Below are 24361 nucleotides of genomic sequence, written 5' to 3' on the forward strand. Positions count from 1 at the left end.
CTTCCCCCCCCCCCCCCATGAGAGCAGGACGCTGGATAGATGGGCCTGATCCAGCGGGCTCTCCTGGTGCCCTTAACGTTTTTAAACACGGGAAACTTGGCCGCTTGTGTGGCGAAACTTCTCTGGCAGGGGAAGCGAACGGACTCATCCTGCAGCCTCTCCTGCTGCTCTGAGGATGCCACCCGAAAGGGTTAAGGGCTGGCTGAGCGACGGCGGGAGGGAGTGGGCGGGGCGGCGGGCAGCCCCCCCTCCCTGGCCACCCCTCCCTCCCCCCAATCGACTCCCGGCGAGATTGTCATGCAAAGGACCCGCCGCCTCGTCCCTTGTTTCCCCGTGCGCCGCCAACTATATCACCCGTCCGCCCCGTCGGTGCGCCTCCAGAGCGCAACGAGGCACCTGCAGCAGCCGCCGCTGCCGCCGTCCAAGCCGAGGGGGCCCCCTCTTTCTCCCTCTCCCTCTCTCTTTCTCTCACCCCGGGCCTGCCGGCCACCTTGCAGATCTCCAGATCCCGGGCCCGGCTCCCCATGTACAAGATGGATTACTCCTACCTGAACTCGTACGACTCTTGCATGGCGGCCATGGAGGCGTCGGCGTACGCGGACTTCAACTCCTGCAGCCAAGCTAACACCTTCCAGTACAACCCAATCCGCAGCAGCTTCGCCGCCAGCCCGGCCTGCCCGCCGCTCAGCACCGCCAACTGCACCCTGGGCGCCCTCCGAGACCACCAGCCCTCGCCCTACGCCACAGGTAAGGGCGCCGCCGACGGACGGCTGGGATGGATGACCCCCCCTGGGTACCACTCCCGGCGCCAGGGCTCCAGGAGACGAGGGCTCCGTTGCCGAGGCGCGCAGGAGGAGGGCACCCCCGGCCTGAGACGGGCACCGGGCTGGTTTGCCCCGCGGACCGGAGGCGCGGCCTGGAAGCCGCTCCGGAGGGGGGTCCGCTGGTTCCAGGGGCCAGGAGCGAGGGACTCCTCCTTCGGAATATTGGGGAGGCAGAGACACCCCCCAAAAGAAGCCCAGAGTCTCTGGCTGGTTCTCTCCCCGTCTCTCTCTCTCTCTCTCTCCCTGGTTCCAATTTTTGTCTTGCAACCCGGCCGACCCTCGCCGCTTTATTTCCTTTTCCCCCCTTCGCAGAGGGTGGGGGGAGCTCGCAACCCACCAGGTATAAACCAATTTTGCAAAATGCAGTTATAAAGATATAACATTTGTGCCTAATCGAGTTAAAGGGCTCCGTCGCCCCTCTGTTCACAGCCAAAACAAATTAATGCGTAATCGGGTTAGAGCAAATGGAAGGATTAGATCAAGGAATCTAATTCGATATTTTGCAGAAATTGCTCCCAGAAAAATATATATACTATTTTTTTATGGAATTTATTAATCTGGAGGAAGGAAGCGTCCGTCGCTGGCGGTTTTTTTAGGCTGGCGGGGAGAGGTTCAGCTAGTTTACCAAAAAGGGGCGCGATCCGGTTCGGGCTGAAAGCGGCGAGGACCTGGTTTCTTCGCTGAGCATCGTCGAGCACGCGGGCAGCCTAAGGGGGATTTTTTTTTTTAAAAAAAAAGGAAAATCTATGTTATGCCTTGTAGCGATCCGATCGCAATAATTTCCAAAGCAAAATTTGTAACTAACTAAAACTGTACTGGAAATTGACGGGAGAAAGGGTTTGGGTTTACAAAGTATCTGGAAGAGAAATCCCCAGATGTGGAATTTGATGAATTAATTTGTGTTTGCAAACAAAAAACCGACGACGGCGAAGCATCTGATGGTATCCAGGTTTCCTTTGCCACAGGTAATCTGTTTTGCCTTTAAGATAGACCAGAAGACGTTTCCTGGGTTTTCCTCTGAAACCCAGGCGCTTTTAAGGCAATTCTTTCCCCTACCCTGAAAAAAAATTCTGGGTTTTGCGTGACTTATCCGCGCCTACGCTTCGAAATGCGTATGGTGCGCCGGATGGAAGAAGGACACGCTTCTCGTTCGGCCTCCTCCTGTGTAAATGTAGGCAAGCGAGGCAAGACGCCACCCAGCAGGCCAGGAGCCCTTCAAGAGAGGCAGGCGGGGTGTTAATTTCACTCACACACATACACACGGAGAGACAGTGTGGCCTAGCGGTTAGAGTGGGAGACCAGGGTTCAAATCCTCGCTCGGCCACGAAGCTCACTGGGTGGCCTTGGGGGGGGGGGCAGTGACTCAATCTCAGCCTAGCCTACCCCAGAGGGTTGTTGTGGGAATTAAATGAGGAGGGGACTGAATGCCACCCTCCCCCAAGCTCTTTGGAGCAAAGGGTAAACTAGGAATGCAGTGAATGAAACTATCAACGATAAAGATATTGTTACAAGCCAACCCAATCTCTGCTGGGCAATGTGCAAGATTCCAGGGACTCTTGACAACGTATCCTTTCCGCTTTCCTCTTATTTTCCTCTGCAATAATTGCCACGGACGAATATCACGGTATCTGAAGAAGTGTGCGTGGACGCGAAAGCTCATACCCAGAACAAACTTAGTTGGTCTCTAAGGTGCCACTGAACAATTTCTTAATTTTTTTACTTATTCTGCCACCGACGAAGCGTTCTGTGTGACTCCAAACCTTGCGTTCGCCTCTTGCCTCTGGCAAGGAGCGCGTTTGATCTGAGACCAACCCGGAATGAGCCCACCTGAGCGATATTGCGATGTAAAATCAAGGAAATGAAATACAGGGCCACGACCATTTAAACTCAAAATCTCCATCTCTTTCCCACGTGTGCCCCCCCCCACATGTGCTTTTTGAGGGAGGGGGAAATGCAGCTGGGTGCGATTTTCCTCCAATAGCATTGTGCTTGAAAAGCCGCCGGCGCATTTCACCATTCTGGGGGCGCATTTAAAATGCCATTCCGGTTTGGGAGAATTTGGGCAGGATCTAATAATCGGATATCAGCCGTGTAAGAGAAGTAACTTTTCCCCCTAAGTAAATGGGCGTCGGGGTTTGGCCTTAATGTCTTATTGAATCCGATTATGGGGGGGGGGAGGGTGAAGTATATTAAAAACCCTGCAGTTGAGTTTAATGGACCTGGAAAAGAGCCCTGATGTACCGCCTTAAAGCGACTTTGCGCGATATCGGGATTATTTCATTCCCTCTTCATTTCTGGCCCGAGCAAAACACAATCCGGATTTTGCTTCTGGAGTTACTGGTTGCAGTGATAGTCGGTTTGAAAGGACCGAATGGAGGTTTCGTCAACCTTTTAGCCATTCCAACCCACTCATTCGCTCGACAGTAAAGATAGGAAACGAATCCGCATTTAGCAACAAGTAGGAAATTAATCCGGATTTAGTAACAAATAGGAAACGAATCCGGATTTAGCAACAAACAGCAAAACATTGAGGTCTCTTGTTTTGAAGGAATAAGGCTCCGAAATAAGGGAGGCGGCCCACTCCTCAAAGCGAGACCCTTGCGGTCCGTAAGCATCTTACCTGAGATTTAAATTATATGCGTTTTTACAAGGGAAATACGCCTGAAAATGAATCTGGTTTCTAATGATGATGGTTTCTAATGAATTCCTAGTCGATTTCAAGGCAGCTGTGTAAATGACCAAACGGTGCTTGAAATCGACCTCGGGGTGAAAAAAGAGTTTCAGTTGGCGAACCCGGAAAAGGGAACCAACAATTTGGGGGGACAGAGGAGTCACTTTCGTTGCTTCACTTTAAAACAGAATGACTGGACCGCCGTGGACCGCTCAGATTTAATTCGCGTCGTTGCCAAGTCGGATTATTGCAAATGTCGAAGTATAGATGTAAAGTGGACGAGTGTCCAAGAATGAAAGCAGGGGCGGGCGCGCCAGGCTTGCAACTCTCCAGGCGACATCTGGGGAATTCATTTATTAAGTCCCCGGCTATCAGTAAATGTCTGATCCAACGCGGCTGCCTGCTTTTCCAGCAGTATCACCATTTTATTTCTTATTTATTGTATTTATTTATTGCCTTTATAGCCCGCCTTTCCCCACCAAGGATAATAATAATAATAATTTATTATTATGTATAACCCGTCTATCCCTCTCCTCCGTTATTAATCCTCACAACGACCCTGCGAGGGAGGTTAGGCTGAGAGAGGCAATGATTGGCCCCCCCTTCACCCGCACCCAGTGAGTTTCATGGCCGATAGGGGGAATTGGGACCCTGGAGTCCCGGTTCCTAGTCCGACGCTCTAACCACTAGGCCGCATGTTTTTCCCCGTATCCGGAGCAATAAATGCCATCCAGGGGGAATTCCACCCGCAGCCGCGCCTTAAGACCGAGGAGGCGGCGATGTCTTCACTTCTCCTGGGCGCCTCTGCAGGAGAGCACTGCTCTGGGTTCCTTCCTCCAAGCGCTAGCCTAGGCCTGCCTACTCAGAAGTAAACCGCATTGGGTTCCACGGAGACTTAGTCCCCGGGGAAAGCGCGCGTAGGATTGCGGCCAAGCACGTCGCTTGAACCCAGCTGATGACAAAAAAACGGCACCCAGGAAACGGCTAGGAGGCCACCGATATGTTAAATTTAATTTTTAAATTTAATTATTTTTTATTTTAATGCTTTATTTGTTTATTGTTTAAGACTCTGCCTACTGCGCGGAATGCAACGGGCGGCGGCCGCGCTCTACTCGGAAGTAAGCGCCGTTTATTCCCCACAAAAATGGCAATCGAAACCGAAAGAGAGAGAGGGTCCCGTTTGGGAATGTTCCCTCCATCTCTGCAGCAGGATCCGACCCCTCATTTTCTTCCCGGCCCGGGCAGAGTTAAATAAACACAGTTAACCACCCCACAGCCCTGGTGCCATCGCCACCCGGCAACATAACGGCGCCGCTGCCTATTAATAAATGTTCCAGAGTTTTAAATTTATTTTTAAAAAAAATATTCTATTTAAATTTTAACAATCTAAGGACCATCCTATTCTCTTGCATGAGAACTCATCGATCTGCATAAAGTCCGTCTGCGTTAATTCGGACTGAGTTAATCCGGACTACATACAACCCTCTACCCAAATCAGGAGTACGACTCGCCTTTTTAGCAACGGGAGTGAGGGCGGGGGCGGGAGAAAAGGACTCCTGGCTTTGACATTCTTGAGGCACCCGGATTCCCCAGCCCTGCTGAGCACCTGAACGAATATGGATCGCCTGGTCTTAGATGGAAAACAAAAGCCAGTCAGGTCGAAGAGCAACCCGAATAAAGTTGGTTTAATTTGTCTTTCGTCAGGCGCAGAATTGTAGAGTTGGGTGGGAACCCCGAGGGTCATCTAGTCCAACCCCCTACGATGCAGGAATTTCAGCTAAAGCGTCCCTGACAGATGGTCACCCAACCTCTGCTTAAAAACCTCCAAGGAGGGAGAGTCTACTCTGCTACCTCCCAAGGGAGACCGCTCCATGGTCAAACAGCTCTTACTGTCAGAAACTTCCCCCTCATGTTTACGTAATTGGAATCTCATTTCTTGTGACTTGAAGCCATGGGTTCGAGTCCTGCCCTCCAGAGCAGGAGAAAACAAGCTTGTTCCATCCTCCATGTGGCAACCCTTCAGATATCTGAAAAAGGCTCTCATATCTCCTCTCAGTCTCCTCTTTTCCAGACTAAACATACCCAGCTCCTTCAACCGTTCCTCATCAGGCTTGCTTTCCAGACCCTGGATCCTCTTGGTTGTCCTCCTCTGCCCACCTTCCAGCTTGTCAACATCCTTCTTAAATTGTGGTGCCCAGAACTGGACACAGTATTCCAGGTTGGGGTCTGACCAAGGCAGCATAGAGCAGGAATATGACTTCCCTTGATCTGGACACTAGACTTCTGTAGATGCAGCCTAGAATAGTGTTAGCCTTTTTTGCTGTTGCATCACACGGTTGATTCATGACTTGTGGTCCACCAAGATCCCGAGATCCTTGTCCTGCTAGTAAGCCAGGTGCCCCCCCCCCCCATGTTTTTGAGCTCAAAGATTCAAAGTGTTGGTGCTGACCTTGAAAGCCCTAAACGGCCTCGGTCCAGTATACCCAAAAGAGCATCTTGACTCCTATTGTTCAGCCTGGACACTGAGGTCCAGCTCCGAGGGCCTTCTGGAGGTTCCCTCCCTGCGAGAAGCCAAGTTACAGGGAACCAGGCAGAGGGCCTTCTCGGTAGTGGCACCCGCCCTGTGGAACTCCCTCCCACCATATATCAAAGAGAAGAACAACTACCAGACTTTTAGAAGACATCTGAAGGCAGCCCAGTTTAGGGAAGCTTTTAATGTTTGATGGACTACTGTATTTTAATATTTTGTTGGAAGCCGCCCAGAGTGGCTGGGGAAACCCAGCCAGATGGGCAGGGTATAAATAATAATAATAATAATAATAATAATAATAATAATAATAATAATAATAGTGCATCTGGTTCTTCCTGCCTAGGCGCAGGAATGAAATCCACTCGGTTTGGGCTTCAATCTGTTAAGGTCATTTTTAATTCCGATTCCACGACATTAGCTGCCGCCTCCACCAGTTTGGTGTCCAACCTGCAAATTGGATGAGCACCTCCTCAATTCCTTCAGCCAAGTCATTTAGAGAGGTACATGTTTTGCTCTCCAGGAAGTCCCCCTGAGCCCAAAGGCCTCCGAAAGTGGCCCCGACTGATCCCCGAGTTAAGAAGCGGGGAGCAAATCGCGACTCCCAACCTCGCTGGGATCATTTTTAACATCTCCTCAGCAAAGCCAAAGGGACGACGGGGGTACTGGGCCCTGATCCCAGCGTGGATCCCTTCCCTCCGAGTTCACGTGAGCCGCGCAGAGGGATCCCAGCGGAAGCGCATCGCCGATCCAGCAGCTCCGCCTGAAGCCGAGGGAGGGATGCGGCAGGGGGAGCCCGTCCGCTTCGAAGTCAGAGCGCGGCGGGTTGGGAGGGCTTTACTCCCGAGGAAGCGCGGGTAGCGCATCTGCAAACTGGAGCCAGTTGAGGCGGAGTAAAGGCAGTTTGTTTGGAACTGAAAACTCGCCGCTCTTGCGATGCGCGTTTAAGGAATCCCGATTTAACGGATGAAGAAATGGAGTTGTCACCGCGGATTGGAGAATCTTATGACCTGGAGAAAGTGGATGGAGGAAAGCTCTCCTCTTATAACACATTCGCTGAATGTCGGAGGATTCAGGGCGCGTAGGAGAAAGTCTTTCTTCAAGCAACACAGAGTTAAACTGTGGAACTCCCTGCCACTGGAGACAACGGTGGCTTTAAAAGAGGATGACTTTAAAAGAGGATCAGACAGATTCAGGGAGGAGGAGAGGGCTATGGAAGGCTACTAACCAGGATGGCTCTGTTCTGCTTCCACAGTCAGAGGCAGCAATGCTTCTGAATCCCAGTTGGTGGAAAATTCAGGAGGGGTCAGAGAGGGGGAGCTCTTGCGCTCGGATCCTGCTTACAATGTCTGCGGCCACTGTGAGAATAGGATGCTGATCTAGATGGGGCCGTTGGCCTTGATCCAGCAGGCTCATCTCACGTTCTCATCATCATCATCATCATCATCATCATTAGTGTAAACCGGAGTCACTCCGGATTCGCGCTAGCTAGCACGAGATCGCGTCACCCAGACGCCGGGCACTGGGGCAGGCCAAGCAAAAGGCTTGACTTGCGGGTCTCCTTCTCCCCACTACCCGCTGATCGAGCGCTATTTGCGGCCGCGTGGGCTTCAGAATCGCAAAGCGGCTGCCACAGGAGCCTGGGATGACGCCTCGGGGCTCAGGAGACCCCAGCTATTCGGCGTTCCCCAACAACGTCTCGATATTTGGTACTTTCTCCCCAGGGAGGCGTGGAAGTGGAAGGTGTCGTCCTTCTCCTTTTAGGTTTGGACTGTGCAAAGGCCTTTGAGTGTGTCGACCACAGCAAACTATGGCAAGTTCTTAAAGAAATGGGAGTGCCTGATCACCTCATCTGTCTCCTGAGAAATCTCTATGTGGGACAAGAAGCTACAGTTAGAACTGGATATGGAACAACTGATTGGTTCAAAATTGGGAAAGGAGTACGACAAGGCTGTATATTGTCTCCCTGCTGATTTAACTTACCGGTATATGCAGAATTCATCATGTGAAAGGCTGGGCTGGATGAATCGCAAACCGGAATTAAGATTGCCAGAAGAAATATCAGATATGCAGATGACACAACCTTGAGGGCAGAAAGTGAGGAGGAATTAAATAACCTTTTATTGAGGGTGAAAGAGGAGAGTGCAAAATATGGTCTGAAGCTCAACATCAAAAAAACGAAGATCATGGCCACTAGTCCCATCACCTCCTGGCAAATAGAAGGGGAAGAAATGGAGGCAGTGAGAGATTTTACTTTCTTGGGCTCCATGATCACCGCAGATGGTGACAGCAGCCACGAAATTAAAAGACGCCTGCTTCTTGGGAGAAAGGCAATGACAGGCCTAGACAGCATCTTAAAAAGCAGAGACATCACCTTGCCGACAAAGGTCCGTATAGGTAAAGCCATGGTTTTCCCAGTAGTAATGTATGGAAGTGAGAGCTGGACCATCAAGAAGGCTGATCGCCGAAGAATTGATGCTTTTGAATTATGGTGCTGGAGGAGACTCTTGAGAGTCCCATGGACTGCAAGAAGAACAAACCTCTCCATTCTTAAGGGAATCGGCCCTGAGTGCTCACTGGAAGGACAGATCCTGAAGCTGAGGCTCCAAGACTTTGGCCACCTCATGAGAAGAGAAGACTCCCTGGAAAAGACCCTGATGCTGGGAAAGATGGAGGGCACAAGGAGAAGGGGACGACAGAGGATGAGATGGTTGGATGGTGTTCTTGAAGCTACCAGCATGAGTTTGATCAAACTGCGGGAGGCAGTGGAAGACAGGAGTGCCTGGCGTGCTCTGGTCCAGGGGGTCACGAAGAGGCGGACATGACTAAACGACTAAACAACAACAACAACGTCTAGATTTTTGGTACTTTCTCCCCAGGGAGGCCTGGAAGTGGAAGGCGTCGTCCTTCTCCTTTTAGGTTTGGAGGTTCCCCCACGCCCTTTTCCTGACCCGGGGAAGTCGAAAATGCCTTATTCAATACTGAGCCAGCCCATTGATCCACCTACCTCTATATAGCCGGCACTGGTTGGCAGCCTCTTTCCTGGGTGTCAGACAGGAGATTTTATCCCACTTCCCCAAACCCCCCTGAAGAGGCCAGGGATTAAACCTGGATCCTTTTGCAGCAGGCCAAGCAGGTGTTTTGCCATAATCCACATTACATACACCCAACACACCTGTTGCATTTGTGTGTGGTTCATGGCAGAAAATTTGCTTGTCCTACAGAAGGACTAAGGTTTAATCCCTGGCCTCTAGAGGAGGTGTGGGGGTGAGTTGAGCAGAGCTGGATAATTCCTGTTTTGGGTGTGTCCTTAAAAGCCAACCTTTCTTTCCTTTTTAAAATACATTTTTATTAATTTTTTTAACTTATCAGTCATTTAACATACATTCTTATACAATATTTTAGACTTCTGTCAACTACCTCTGAAGATTTTCCATTCTTTATCACTTAATCTGCATTTCTCTATTACTTTTAATTGTCCTTAACTAATAATTCCTCTTCATAGTCTTCCTTGCAATATTTCACCTAATCCTCCATACAAAACTCAACCTTTCTTTCCATAGTTTAAGAAATTTACAGCATGCCTGTCTATGTCAGCACATCTACTGCGGCTGACAAACTCCCAGCAATTTAATTATAAAATGTATTAAATAGGCAGAAGAGGATAAAACAAAATGATTTCTAGGTTATATTTATGTATGTCATTGATAACTGGCTGTAAACAGCATTGGGGGATATCTGAAGATGTCTGTCCAGTACTTACAGGTGTTGTCTGAGGAAAAGTTTCAAGACTCATTTAGCCAAAGAATTCTGTGTAACTCTAAAAGATTACTGTGTAACTCTGTGTAATTCTGTGTAACTCTAAAAGAACAGCCATTGGTGCGGTTTTCGTCTCTTCCACAGCTCTCCTAAGTACAATGAATTTTGAGGGGTGCGGCTGTCTTGGCTGCTGGCAGAATTGCCACATGCTTTTAAAATACTGGTATAATTTAGAAAACCTATGCATACTTCTTAATTTAACTTCCCCACTCTTCAGAGAAGTTGGTGGTTATATTATGAAGCAGCTATATTATTAAATGATTATATTATCTTAGCGGTTGTATTATTAAGTTGTTCCCCTAGCCATGTTCAGTGATACACATTTGCATCTTCACTGTAATTATGCAAGCAAGTTTGGGTACCAGTTTTGCAGTTTAGCATCTCAACTTTTAAAATTTCTTTCTTCTATTGCTATTGGGGGTGGGGAAGGGACCCCTCCCCCCCACACACACATTGGGCTCCGGTCAATTTGCAGGATCCTATTCTGAACTCTAAGCCACTTGGCTGGTATGATTGCTAATACTTAGTGCTTATATTATTGATTGCCATTGTTGTCGCTTATTCAGTGTATATCCTGCCCTTCCTCTCAAACGGAGTCCAGGGTGGCAAACACATATTTAAAGCACCATCATTAGAAAACTTCTAAGAACAGCTTTAAAACAATCACATTTTCCCAGCTGACAATTTCAGGGTTGCTAGGAACAGTATCCTTCGGCCACCAATGAGAGACGGATGCACCTTGCCAGGGAAGGCAGTCCACAAATGGGGAGCCACCACCGAAAAGGCCCTGTCACACAATCCCCAAGGTCTCACCTGCCAATACTAATAATACTAATAATACTACTAATAATTTATTATTTATACCCCGCCCATCTGGCTGAGTTTCCCCAGCCACTCTGGGCAGCTTCCAACAAAATATTAAAAATACAATTAAACATAGGATCCAAGATCGTTGTTATTGAGAGGGAGGTATTTTATGTAGGTATTTGGGTCCTGAGTCATTTAGAGCTTTGTATGCTAGTCCTAATGCTGTGAATGTCCCTGGTAGCTCACTGTTTACAGTGTACAAAGTGCTTTACACAGAGAGATTGTTACAAGAACCCTGTAAGGTGGGATCATAGAATTATCTCCATTCTGTGGATTTGGGGTGGTGGAATGTGAGGTTGTGGGGCAGTGACTTGCTGAAGGCCACCTTCTCATTTTACAGTTGAACCAAAGGGGATGCAGAGGGGAACCTCGGTTACCTTCCAAGCTAGCCTTCCACAGCATGGAGCTCCCCAGGTGCTTGGGACTACAACTCCCATAAACCCCAGCGTGCTTGGGACCACAACTCCCACAAACCCCAGCGTGCTTGGGACTACAACTCCCATAACCCCCTGCCTTGGCTGTTCCAACTGGGGCTGATGGGAATTGCAGTCCTGAACATCTTGTGGGGCACCAGGTTGGGGAAGGCTGCTCCCAACCCGCAATACTGGAAATGGACAAGGGGTGAGCTCAGCAGCACAGAATCATAGACTTGCAGAGTCGTAAGGGACCCCAAAGGTCCTCTAGTCCAACCCCCACTCTCATGCCACGTGACCCCGTCTTCCTCCTTCTAAGCCAGGGGCTCTTTCTCTCTCCTCTCTCCTCAACCAGTTCCCTACAAGTTCTTCTCGGACCCGTCCACCATCAACGAGAAGCGGAAGCAGCGCAGGATTCGCACCACGTTCACCAGCTCGCAGCTGAAGGAGCTGGAGAGAGTCTTCGCGGAGACCCACTACCCTGACATCTACACCAGGGAAGAGCTGGCTCTCAAAATAGACCTCACAGAAGCCAGGGTGCAGGTGAGATGTGCTGATCCCTTAAAAAAAAGGGGGGGGAATAATCATTTTCCTGGAGATGGGGGCGGGGGGAAAGGGGCTGATCCACTGAAAGCCCCAATTGCTCTGAGCAATTTATTTATTGCCTTTAAATTAAATAATCTTAGAACTGTAGAGTTGGGAGGGACCCTGGGGGTCATCTGGTCCAACCCCCAGCAGTGCAGGAATCTTTTGGCCAATATGGGGCTCAAACCCACGTCCCTGAGATTAGGAGTCTTGTGCTCTACTGACTGAGCTATCCAGGTCTTCTTTATTGTGTTTATACCCCAACTTTCCTCCAAGGCGCTCAAAAGTGGGGGCATAATCCCCCCCCCCATTTTATCCTCACAAGAACCTTGTGGGGTAGGTTAGGCTGAGAGGTCTCAGGTCACCGCCTGAGTTTCATGGCCCAGTGGGAAATTGAATGCTGGTCTCCCAGGTCCTAACCTCTATCAGGGCCAGATTTAGGTTTGATGAGGCCCTAAGCCAGGGGTCAGCAAATTTTTTCGGCAGGGGGCCGGTCCACTGTCCCTCACACCTTGTAGGGGGCCGGACTATATTTTGAAAAAAATATATGAATGAATTCCTATGCCTCACAAATAACCCAGAGATGCATTTTAAATAAAAGCACACATTCTACTCATGTAAAAACACACTGATTCCCAGTCCTTTGTCAACAACAAATTGTCGCTCTTTTTTTCTGTTGAATACATGCTATATGGTAATTTATGGACCTAATAAAGTATCTCAAGCCATTTGCACATGTCGCCTTGCAGCCAGTCCATGCAGAATGTAGGCACCCTATATATAGGAAGGAGCAAACCAGTGATATTTTGGGGAGCAGGTTAGCAGGCGGGGGCCATGACTTACATCACAGGAGCCTACACAACACAAAACACTGTCGCTGTATGTAGGTTTTATTTTATTTGTTTTTTATCTTTTGTATTTTGGAAATGTACATCCAGGTTTTTTTCCTTTAAATTTTTTGGGGGGGGCCCAAGAGAGTGGGGCCCTAAGCTATAGCTTGTTTAGCTTATACGTAAATCTGGCACTGACCACTATGTCACACTGCCTCTCATTTCCCTATGGGTCACTGCAGAGAAAGCCTACCTTGCTCAATATTGTCTCCCCCCTGTGGTCCCCAAACCTTTTTGAACCCCTGCCTCCTTGGTTCCATAAACTTGTCCCCAGTGCCCACTATTCTACCCTATTTTTTAAGAAAGCATGATTCAGAATAGCAGTTTCCACTAGGGAAAGTAAGAACACACTAAAATTCAAAGCAGCAGCAAATTAATGGCACATTTATGCAAAATCCAGTTTGTCAAAGTTGGATAGTCATTTACACACCCAGTGCCCCCCTGCTGCCCCCTTGCCTCTTAGCATTCCTCTAGGTACCCCCCACACTTTGGGGGCCACTCAGAGGCTCTGCCAGCCCTTCCAATCCTGCAGGCGATCGGACTTGGCACCTTCTGCATGCAAAGCTGCAGCCCTGCCCCTAAAAATAAATTTCAGTATTCTAGTCCTCATGGTGCGGGGGGGGGGGGGAGAGCTGAATTAAACAGGAAGCTGCCTTATACTGAGTCAGACAATTGGTCCATCTAGTTTAGTATTGCCCACACTGACTGGCAGCAGTCATTAAGCACCTTTAGGCGCCAGGAGAAAACCCATTCCACCAGGCCTTGGGTTGATTAACATCTTGTATTCCTTTTTAAGGATGTGGATGGCGCTGTGGGTTAAACCACAGAGCCTAGGACTTGCCGATCAGAAGGTCGGCAGTTCGAATCCCTGAGACGGGGTGAGCTCCCGTTGCTCGGTCCCTGCTCCTGCCAACCTAGCAGTTTGAAAGCACATCAAAGTGCAAGTAGATAAATAGGTACCACTCCGGCGGGAAGGTAAACGGCGTTTCCGTGCGCTGCTCTGGTTCGCCAGAAGCGGCTTAGTGATGCTGGCCACATGACCCGGAAGCTGTACGCCGGCTCCCTTGGCCAATAAAGCGAGATGAGCGCTGCAACCCCAGAGTCAGTCATGACTGGACCTAATGGTCAGGGGTCCCTTTACCTTTACCTTTATTCCTTTTTAAATGTGTTTGTGGGAGAGCATACATAGAAGGCGTGGGTGCTGGTTTTAGTTTCTGTTCTTGTTTCCGTTATGTATTTTCACAGAATCATAGAACCGTTGCATTGTAGAGTTGGAGGAGATCCTGAGGGTCATCTAGTCCAACCCCCTGCAATGCAGGAATCTCATTTAAAAAGGCCTTCTTCTCACCAGGGTGGTCACCTATGCACAGCTCCCAAAAGTGGACCCAGATCTGCATTAAATGTGCCTGCGGCGATTTATATGCAATGATGCAAAATTTGGAACAATTAAGAGAACTACTGATCAAAAAAGCTTTAGTATTTTTATGTTGTGAACTGCCCTGAGATCTACAGATGAAGGGCAATAATAATAATAATAATAATAATAATAATAATAATAATAATAATACCTCGGTACCTCAGGTTAAGAACTTAATTCGTTCTGGAAGTCTGTTCTTAACCTGAAACTGTTCATAACCTGAAGCACCACTTTAGCTAATGGGGCCTCCCGCTGCTGTTGCGCCGTTGGAGCACGATTTCTGTTCTCATCCTGAAGCAAAGTTCTTAACCTGAGGTAATATTTCTGGGTTAGTGGAGTCTGTAACCTGAAGCGTCTGTAACCCGAGGTACCACAATAATAATAATAATAATAATAATAATAATAATAATAATGATAAAATAAAAAAACTAAATTCAGACGGGCAGTCTTTCCTAGCTCTAACGGGAGTTAAAATTAGGGATCAAACCTGGGACGTTCTGCATGCCAAGCAGCTGTTCTGCCACTGAGCTGCAGCCCTGTCTTCCCCTCTCTCCCCAACGGCAATGCCTGCTTGTTGTTCACCTGCCCTCCCCTCCTCCTCCTCCGACCCAGGTCTGGTTCCAGAACCGCCGTGCCAAATTTCGGAAGCAGGAGCGGGCGGCCAACGCCAAGGGCCAGAATGGCAGCAACGGCGGCCCCTCGGCCAGCAAGAAGCCGGACCCCCGCTCCTCTTCGGAGGACGACGAGTCCAAGGAGTCCAACTGCAGCCCCACCCCGGACAGCACCGCCTCCCTGCCCATCGCGGGCAGCCTGAACAGTCCCGGCAGCAGCCTGAGCCCCAGCCCAGGCACGGGGCAGCAGGGGCTGGGGCCTGGCCACGCCACCCAAGCCCTCAAGGCGCCCCTGTGGGCTGGGGTCAGCACCAGCAACGGGCCCACCAACACGGCCGACCTCCTGAAGGCCTGGCAGCCGGCCGAAACCATGTCGGGCCCCTTCTCTGGGGTCCTCTCCTCCTTCCACCGGAAGCCCAACCCCCTCAAGGCCAATCTCTTCTAACCGCCTCGGACTGAGCGCCACCAGCCTCCTCCGCTGGGTGCCCCACAGAATAGCTTCCCCTCCACCCTCCTCCGCTCCTCCTGTAGCTGCTAGTTTTCGTCCTGCGGGGCGGGGCCCGGCTCAACCTTAAGGGAACAACAGCCATCATCTCGCCGTGTCCGGGCAACCACGAATTCGTCTCACTGGGCTGGACGGAGTCCTCTTCTCCCAGGCTGCGAATGGCAGGTCTCGCCAGTCACCCGGCCTGCTCAAGGCATCGCCCGTTTCCCAACTCTGTCTGGAAAAACAAAGTCTTGCTTGCATCAGGGAACATCTGCGCAGGCACTCCAGATGTTGCTGTACTACAAATCCCATCATCCTAGCTGCTGGGAGTTGCAGTCCAGCAAGCATCGGTCTGAAGGGACACAGCTGCTCCCAGCCCTGGTCTCCAACCTTAGCTGGTTTCTGTGCGAGAGATTTTGTCCTCAAGAGAGGAAGATTTGCTTCCTTTTCCTGATGTCAAGTGATTCTGAGCGAGGAGTCCCTCCTGACCCCAGCTTCTTTCACGAAGGGTCTCGCCAGCCAGCGGCCACTGATGACGATGTGGAATCTAAGAGCATAAGGGCTTTGTTACAGTGGTTTTGCCCGTGCTTCACCGTCTCCGCAGAAAATCAAGTTTGGCCAAGTGGAAATCAGTGAGCAAAGGAGGGAATAAGCAGAAAGGAACCCCATTTATGTCATTTCCAGAGGGGGGGATCAGGTAAGCAGCAAGTGATGGGGGAGGCGAGCTCTGCTTCCTTTTCATGAAGACACCAGGAATTTTGGGCTGGAGTCGAGAGACTGAGTAGAAATGTGGGGAACACTGGACCACCCCACACAAGCTGGAGGGCTGATCTCCCTCCCGCCCTGCAGAATTTCCAGGCGTCTTTATTTACCTCTTTCTGAGACTTCGGAGCTTCCTTTTGACTTATGGGCACTCGGCTGCATTTGCAGCTCAGGTAGGAACTCCTCGCTGCAGGAAGATGGAGATGGAATTTGTAAATTGTTTGCATCCCCCGGTACTTTTCGGACCTGACCTTTCTCCCAAACGGGAGGCCAGTTTTGCGAGCCATCTGGTCACCCCCCCAGCCTGCTGCCTCTGGAATAAGGGACGGCACTTTGGTTGAGCAGCCCAACTGGAGAGAGAAAGAGAAATCTGGGGATATTTGGCAGACCAGGGTTGCAGGCTGGCCGTATGGTCTCCTTGATGGCCAGACTCCCCCCAGCCATTCCCTATTGCAAGGTGGGGGGCAGACCTGACACTGTCTGGTGAAAAGGGGGCAAGCCTCTTTGGGGCAAGGTGTATCCCTTTCCTGACGCCGCTGCCTTTGCTTGCTTGCTATTGGTGAGAATTAGTGGATCTCCGTCAGATCCTGAAGGAAGACGGATGAGCTCTTTATGCTGGAATTTCCAGTGTCCCTCCGCAATCTTCAACCCACGCAAACCATGCTCAGAGGGGCCCAGGCAGAAGCAGTTGCCCAGCGCTCGTAGAACCTCTTTGCCCAGGGACCTTTGGGCCTGACAATTTGCCTTGCTTTAGCCATAAGGATCGAGGGAGGTTGCCCAGGGCAGGTGGTGAGATGCCAGTCTGTTCGCGTTGGCAAATCCACCCACAGAAAGTGTATTCCACGGACTATGTAGATAAGACTGTGCCTCCGGGCTTCTAAGAGACACCTGTCCATATGCACACAGCCTCTCAAGTAGCTTTCGATGTCGAGAAGGTCTTTTGTCCTCCTGATCTCACCCTGCATTCCCTGGCTGTGTGCAGATTGTCGTTTTCAAAAAGAGCAAAACAAGCAAGATCAACGCCGTGGGCGCCTTCCTTGTCCTTCCGACCCCATTTAAATGGCAGTGACCCAGCCCCACCTGCTTCCCCACATCTCGCAAGTGGAATTGACTAGTCCGCAAGCAGCTTCCGGACCAGTCAATTTCCCTCTGGAGAAAGGAATATTGGGGGGGGGGGGGTTGGCAGGAACTGGATTGATGAGGCAGATACAGCCCAGCACTGGTTTAGGTTATCCCCACCCGCTATTGCAAAGGGCTGCTTGCGCAGACGAGTAAATCAGCAGTCGGATGAAGTTGCCTTAAATCAATCTTCCCCCAACCTGGTGCCACTTCCTGGAGTTTGGGACTACAACTCCCATCAGCCCGACTTTTACAGCCGTGCTCACTGGGACTGATGGGAACTGTTGTCCAAAACACCCCCAGGTTGGGCGAGGCTGCCTTATATCGAGCCAGACCACGAATGCTTTGGAGTCTAGTGTCACATGTTGCTAAGATACATGGAGACACCTTTCCTGGTTCTGCCACTTTTGGGAAAACCCGTATCGCTGGAGCAGGGGATGAGGAACATGTGGTCCTCTGGATGTGGGTGGGCTGTTGCTATCAAGACTGGTTCACCTTTAAGGAAACCAGGTGCTGATAAGACTATGGGCCCAGACATGGGGTGTTTGAGCTCCACGGCACTGAGTGGGCCCCACATCACACAACTCACATTTACGGGGTTTCCAGCCTTGCAGGCTTTGTAGCTTTTCCAGCTGCTAATGGCCCCATCCTGTGGTGGTCCAGTGCGCAGGATGAAATGGAGGAGGCTCTGCGGCCATTGTGCCAGTTCACAGGTGGCACAACCCATGTGAGGCCCAGTGAAAAGACAAGGCAAGTGTGCAAGAACGCAGCAGTGCTCTTGCACAACTCCCGTCCCAAGTCAGTGGGCCAGGAGAACTTCCTCACGGGTCGTGCCCAGGATGCCGCCACAACTGAGGAAGGTGGCAAGGTGGTGTTTGCTCAAGCCCCGAGGTGGGCTGGAGAACGAGTCTCTTTTATGTCATAGAACAATTCCAGGTTTTCATTGTTAGAGAAAGTATTTTCATGAAATGGTGGCTTGCAACACGTGTCTCAGAATCTCCAGAGTGTATTTTGCAGCGAGGGGAGAAGTGTGGGAGCGAGTAGTTCTGCTGCACCCCTGTCCTGACCCACACCCCTTCCCATCAACAGATATTTCGGCTTTATATCCCGCAGACCCTTTCAGCATTTGGGGACCTGCAACCTCTAGCCAATTACTTCTTAATGCAACGCATAGCTGAACTGTAGAACTCCTTGCCTCAGGAGGCAGCGATGGCCACCAACCTGGATGGCTTTGATAAGAGGAAGAGGCAAATTCATGGAGGAGACGGCTATCGATGGCTATTTGCCAGGAGGGCTCTGTTTTGTCTCCAGAATCGGAGGCAGAAATGCTTCTCAACGCCGGTTGCTGGAAACCACAAGAGGCGAGAGTTGCTCTTGTGTTCAGACCCTGCTTGCCAGGTTCCCACGGGCATCTAGTAAGCCCCTATGAGAACAGGATGCTGGAATAGATGGGCCATCATTGGCCTGATCCACCAGGCTCTTTTCATGTCATTGGGGAGAAATTTAAGCAGGCTTTGCAACAGGTGGGATTCAAGATAGCAAAACTCCAAGTGCTTCACGGCTGGTTTCATTGAGGCTCAGTGATGATTGATGCTGTGTTGGCAGGTGGGCTTCTGTTCCATTATTTAGGTGTCTAGGCCTTCTTGGGGTCCCCCTGAGGTCTTCTTCATTGTGGAAGAGCAACAGTTGGGGGGGCAGCAGCATGGAACTGCCACCACATGCCATGGCCCAGTGAAGTCCTTACGGGAAACCTGGGCTCACAGCCTCACCCAGGACTCCTGGCACCACGTGGCCTCAGTAACGCCAGGGCTGGGGGAGCTGCGGCCCACCCATAGCTGGAGACGGAAAGGCGGCAATGGCAGCCGTGTGGCACCATTGTAGGAAATGATGGAATTTTAGGACGCCCTGAGCCATGGGAAAAACAGGTTCCAAACCTCCCAAAGGAAAGATAAAACGTAGGTTCAGCTTGCGGCGCTCATCTGGGTCTTGCAGAGAGGGGCAACAGGTTCAGGCCCAAAAGGAGGGCGATATGGGGAGCATCAGGATGGCAACGTACGGAAATGTGGGGCTTTAGGAGCCGGCAAGCCAGTAGCACCTCCTGCTCAAGAGTGGGTGCCTTTTGGGCCCAGACCGTAGCATCCTAAGGGAACAAGGGGACCCCCGACTCCACAAAGGGGCAACTTCCAAGCCCCCAGGGCTCCGCTCTGTGGCTGCTTGTCAGATGATGGTTCTCCGGGCTTCGTTCTGCTTGTTTGTTTTCTCCATTTATTATTTTTTAAAACCAACAACTGTTCTGTAATTTATTGAACTCATTTGCAAAATATGCTAATCTAAATAAACTTAATTTATTGAAGAACTCCCACGAGTGCGAATGCTCCTTTTGAGAGAAGGAATTTTTTTTTTGGGGGGGGGATATTTGGCGAGACCGAAGGCAGCCTAAGCCCCAGCCCTGAGAGCAGGAAGAGGGGACTTCGGAACACACTGGCCGGCAGGGAAGCAGCCGCAGCATCCCTCTGCCCATTCTCCCAATCCAAATGCCAATTAAAATGGTGTATGCAAAACTGCAACACTTTCTGCTGGGGCGCCTCCAAGCCCCTTAGGATTGGGTCCCTGGCGTGGTCTGAAGTCGCAGAGAGCCAGCGCCTTGGCTGGAGCAAAGAAGGTCTGAGAATCAGATGCTCAACACGTTGGGCCCCATGGCAGAGATAAATACAGTGGTACCTCGGGTTAAGTACTTAATTCGTTCCGGAGGTCCGTTCTTAACCTGAAACTGTTCTTAACCTGAAGCACCACTTTAGCTAATGGGGCCTCCCACTGCCACCGTACCGCCGCCATGCGATTTCTGTTCTCATCCTGAAGCAAAGTTCTTAACCCGAGGTACTATTTCTGGGTTGGCGGAGTCTAACCTGAAGTGTATGTAACCCGAGGTACCACTGTATGAGAAAATACTGTACAATGGCACCTGACATGGAGGTTCAGTTCCAAGGGTTTGTGTGTACAGTGGTACCTCAGGTTTAGTACTTAATTCGTTCTGGAGGTCCGTTCTTAACCTGAAACTGTTCTTAACCTGAAGCACCACTTTAGCTAATGGGGCCTCCCACTGCTGCCACACGATTTCTGTTCTCATCCTGAAGCAAAGTTCTTAACCTGAACACTATTTCTGGGTTAGCGGAGTCTGTAACCTGAAGCGTCTGTAACCTGAGGTACCACTGTACATGAAAATGGCATACAGTCAAACATTTGACCCTACCCCACAGCTAGCAAGGGGGTGGGGAAGAGTGTCTTCCCAGAGTCTGTGTACTGAGCGGGCTTTGCCCATTGAGAAAGGCAGAGAGCTTAAAAGCTCTTTCCACATTGGGGAACCCCAGGCAAACCCAGGGCAAAAAGTGTTTTTAAGTTCTCCTTCTTGCTTGGATTTAACTTGCACAATTCCAACCAGCTGGCCTCCAACTGCGCACGCCTGGAACTACGCAACTTTAAACGTGCCTGAGAAGTGATTCATCCTGCCAATAAAAACGAGAGGAGGAAAAGAAGACAGCGAGACGCACTTCTTTAAGCAAACAAGCCCTTTTATTGCGTCAGGATGGAGGCGGTGGCAAACTAAGGACATGAAATGCAAACACGGGGGTTTGTTTTTTTGGGGGGACGAGGGCAAATCATCGCGGTTCCTGGTTCAGCCCACGAAACAGTAAGCGTATACAAAGTGTCCCAAACGACAATTAAATTAAAACATTAAAACAACAAAAAGTACATCTATAAAATACGGCACGGTAGAATTTAGTAGGGTTAGAACTCACACCAAACGCTAATAATGAAAATAATGAGAACTGAACCCACACCCGGGAGCAAATTTCGCAGGAGGAACAAAACACACACAGAGAGAGATCCTTCATTTTAATTTCAGAGAGCTGCTCCTTTGCCGAGGTGTGAAAATGTCCCAGACGGTCTCTGGAAAAGCGAACGGTTTCCTTGAAACCTCCTGCACGTAGGAGAGCTCCCTCACCAGCAATATTATAAAGTAAGGCACTGGGGTATTAGAGCAATTACCCAAGGGGAAAAGTGGAGCAGAACCGAGGCTGCAACCCAGAACTTGCTTCCTGACTTCTGCAAGTCTGTCTTATTGTCAAGATCCAGGTCCCCGCCCTGGATCTTAGGAACGGTCTCCCTGCAGGCACCGAGGTTTGCATCCGTACGGGAGAAAGGCATTGCGTGAGCCGCCTTCCTCGGATCAAGGACAAAGAGTAAGCAAAACAAGGAAACTTCGTGGGAAGAGCTGACTCTGGTAAAAGGTGCTGGGCTCAGGGGAAAAGTGAGGAGGGCAACATCTCACTTGTGCACCCCCGGGTCACGTGTGTGTCTTCAAGGCCTGCAAAGGAAGGACCCCATGGAAGAAAGGCGGCAGGGGGCTGCTGAGGTAGACTCCAGCACCGACCAATACACACAGGGGCACAGCCAGGAACCCTCGCTTGTTGACCTGATCAAGACACAAACCGTGTGGCGGGGAGAAGCGTGGGAGCCACTCCCCAGAGCAATGTTTCTCAGACTTGGGTCCCCAGCTCTGGCTGGACCATAGCTGTCAACTTTCCCCTTTTTTAAAGGGAAGTTCCCTTATTCCGAATAGGATTCCTCACAAGAAAAGGGAAAAGTTGACAGCTATGGGCTGGACTACAACTCCCATCATCCCTGTCTACTGGTCCTGCTAGCTAGGGACGATGGGAGTTGTAGTCTAAGGCCAGCTGGGGACCCAAGTTCGAGAAACACTGCCCCAGAGCGACTGATCTCGCACCTCTCTCTCTAGCAGCAGAGGTGAGCCGTTCTGCATTTGTCCCGCCTTGCGGAGACATCCCATGTGCCTCCATTGGCTTGCTCCACTTGATTGGCTGCTGTGGGGCACTGCTTGCTTACCTGGCCCCTGCGTTTGAATGAGCTTCGCAATTTCCGCAAAGCACCCCTGCAGCATTTGCCCGCCAGACTTTCTTGCCGGGGCAAAGCGAGGCTTTCATTTCACCCGGGTCAAAGACTCAAGTTTGGCACACACCCCTGTGCACATTTGCATGCGCACACAGGCTGGGGGGCTCAATGCCGACCCTCTGGAGGCTTCATCTGGCTAGTTGCCCCCCCACCCACCCCCCAAGCTACAGCTCTGGCCTTGCTCAGACGTTTGGGGCTACCTGAGGTTATCTTGCAGATTGTCGTTCACGGGGCTGTTCAGACGCTGTGCGAAGAGCTGCAGGTGGGGTCTGTTTAAGGCTGAACGCTTAGAAAAGCAAGAGGCACGTGAGCAAACACCTTGGGCTGTCCGGTGAGCCCCTGAAGGTTGCATAATATTTCTTGGGAGGCAAGAAACAGCCTTGAGAGGAAGAAGAGGGAGGGCTCCCCACCGCCCCACTGAAGGCTGGTCACGGGAAGCTGACGCCTTTCCAAGCGGGATGATGCAACAGGAGCGTGATGCAGATCCTCTCTGGGAAGCAAACCGGGGCTGGAACGTCCCTTGGGTGGCAAAAACAATTCCCCAAGGCTTCTGGAGGGATTGTGGGGCGAGGAGAGGTCTCCGTTTGCATTGCCCCAGAGAAAACCGGGCCTAGACAGCAAGGAGGCCAGAGTCAGGCTGAAAGGCCCCCAAAAGCAGTTCCTGGGTCAGAGAGAGACACAAAGCCAGAGCAGAACACAGCCGGCAGATTTGTCCCCACACCATCCACCCCCCGCCCCTTGGCCTCAGTAAAAGGGGGCCGGGTTAACGGCGCTCAATTCAGGAACTCCCGCCCAATAAACCAGAGTTGGTCCAGAGGCACATTCAGGGCAGGAGAGGGGGAAACGTGGCTCTCTGAAAGGAAGAGCAAAACAAAACAAAAAGCAAGGATCCTTCTTTCGCTGTAATAAATAAGAATAATTTAACCAGCAGCACAGAGAGGAGGTGGAAAGGGGTTGTGGGTGGAGGTGTGGGGGAGAGAGAGAGGAGGGGAGGGGCGTTTATGGGTACTGATCTGAAATGCTTAGCCTGGACCACTTGCGCTTCCCCGTTCCCCGCCTGGGAGGGTCCCGATCCTTGCAGGAGCCAAGGAGGGGCGTGGAAGCGCCAGCGCTGGGTCTTCGGCAACCTCACAGTCGGCTCCAAGTCTCGGGGACACCTTTGGGGTGTCCGTCTGGCTCTGCCATCGTCCCTCCCCTCCGGGGGGCTGGAGGAGGGGAGACCTGCTCCTTGATGCTCTGCCAGCCGCCCCGATATCTCCTCACATGTGGCACAGGGTGGGCGAGAAGAAGGGGCTCAAAACCAGAAGGAAGGAAGGAAGGAAGGAGGGGTGTTTGGGGGGGGGAGCAGGGAGATTCCCGCTACTTCCTGAGCCTCAGGCTCTCGAGGACCAGGCGCTTGTGTTTGGGGTCCATCACGCCAGCTTCTTCCAAGTCCTCGTCGGTGATGTCGCTGCAGGGAGCAGAGAAAGAGACTCAGGGCTCAGAAACCAGGAGGGTCGGTGGGCTGAGGACCCACGTCCACTGCGCCCCAAGATGCCATCCCGGAGAAAGGTCGGAGGACCCCCTGGTTCATGGCTCAAGGGCCCCCCTGGGAAGGAGCTTCTCCCCATATGAACCACCTGTCTCCCAGCTCCATCTGGTACGCAGGCTGAGACCCTCCCTGCCCGCAGACTGTCTCGCCAGAGCGGTGCATGCTCTGGCTATCGCTGAGAAAGATGGTCCAAGTTTGGGCTGGAAGGAATTTCCTCCAAGCTCACCTGTAGGGAATGGATGCTGCACAGAGTTGGGAAATGAGTGCCCCCCGGTGGACAAAATAATGCTCTGCAGCACCTGAGAAAGCACACCCACTGATGCTGAAACCCCCTCCCACCCCCATGGCTGGGACTCCTCCTCTTCTGATATCCCTCCAGGGGTTTTCTCACTTTGGATGCCAACCTCAAGCTCCCAGGCCTCATTTCTCTCCACTCCTAACCCTGCACCTCTGTTTCCATGCTCCCTTTCTACCAAGGTATTATCTCTGCCGAGAGGAATGACGCCTTTAAGCCCTTAAAAGGTAAAGGGACCCCTGACCATTAGGTCCAGTCGCGAACGACTCTGGGGTTGCGGCGCTCATCTCGCTTTATTGGCCGAGGGAGCCGGCATACATCTTCCGGGTCATGTGACCAGCATGACTAAGCCACTTCTGGCGAACCAGAGCAGCGCACGGAAACACCGTTTACCTTCCCGCCGGAACGGTACCTATTTATCTACTTGCACTTTGACGTGCTGTCGAACTGCTAGGTGGGCAGGAGCTGGGACGGAGCAACGGGTCTTAAGTCACCTCCAAGCCCTTAGTCACCTCCTAGAGTCCTTTCCCCCAGGCCTGGTCCACCCTCAAAGGCCTGCCCAGGCCCTCGGC

The 24361-nt window shown here is 51.2% G+C and overlaps 2 protein-coding genes across 3 annotated transcripts in view; one reads left to right on the forward strand and one right to left on the reverse strand.

Moving 5' to 3' along the window:
• Positions 1–281: 281 nt before the first annotated feature.
• Positions 282–19348, forward strand: PHOX2A (paired like homeobox 2A). The gene is made up of 3 exons (XM_028725781.2): positions 282–747; positions 11477–11664; positions 14626–19348. The coding sequence occupies exons 1-3, from the start codon at positions 525–527 to the stop codon at positions 15067–15069; spliced, it is 855 nt and encodes a 284-aa protein (XP_028581614.2). The 5' UTR covers positions 282–524; the 3' UTR covers positions 15070–19348.
• A 1192-nt stretch (positions 19349–20540) lies between these two features.
• The window catches only part of INPPL1 (inositol polyphosphate phosphatase like 1), a 74663-nt gene continuing 70842 nt past the window's right edge, over positions 20541–24361 (reverse strand). For both annotated transcript variants that reach the window (XM_028725775.2, XM_028725774.2), the window contains exon 28: positions 20541–23413. In XM_028725775.2, coding sequence (XP_028581608.2) covers positions 23323–23413 — 91 coding nt within the window. In that variant the 3' untranslated portion in view covers positions 20541–23322. The remainder of the gene's footprint in view (positions 23414–24361) is intronic.

Source organism: Podarcis muralis, chromosome 4 (genome assembly GCF_964188315.1).
Source record: "Podarcis muralis chromosome 4, rPodMur119.hap1.1, whole genome shotgun sequence".
NCBI classification, from domain to species: Eukaryota; Metazoa; Chordata; class Lepidosauria; order Squamata; family Lacertidae; genus Podarcis; species Podarcis muralis.

Excerpts from the sequence above, each read along its gene's own strand:
- PHOX2A (XM_028725781.2), top strand. The coding sequence starts at position 525 with ATGTACAAGATGGATTACTCCTACCTGAACTCGTACGACTCTTGCATG. Across the intron at positions 748-11,476 it reads GCCCTCGCCCTACGCCACAG|TTCCCTACAAGTTCTTCTCG; the intron begins GTAAGGGCGCCG and ends CTCCTCAACCAG. Across the intron at positions 11,665-14,625 it reads TCACAGAAGCCAGGGTGCAG|GTCTGGTTCCAGAACCGCCG; the intron begins GTGAGATGTGCT and ends CCTCCGACCCAG.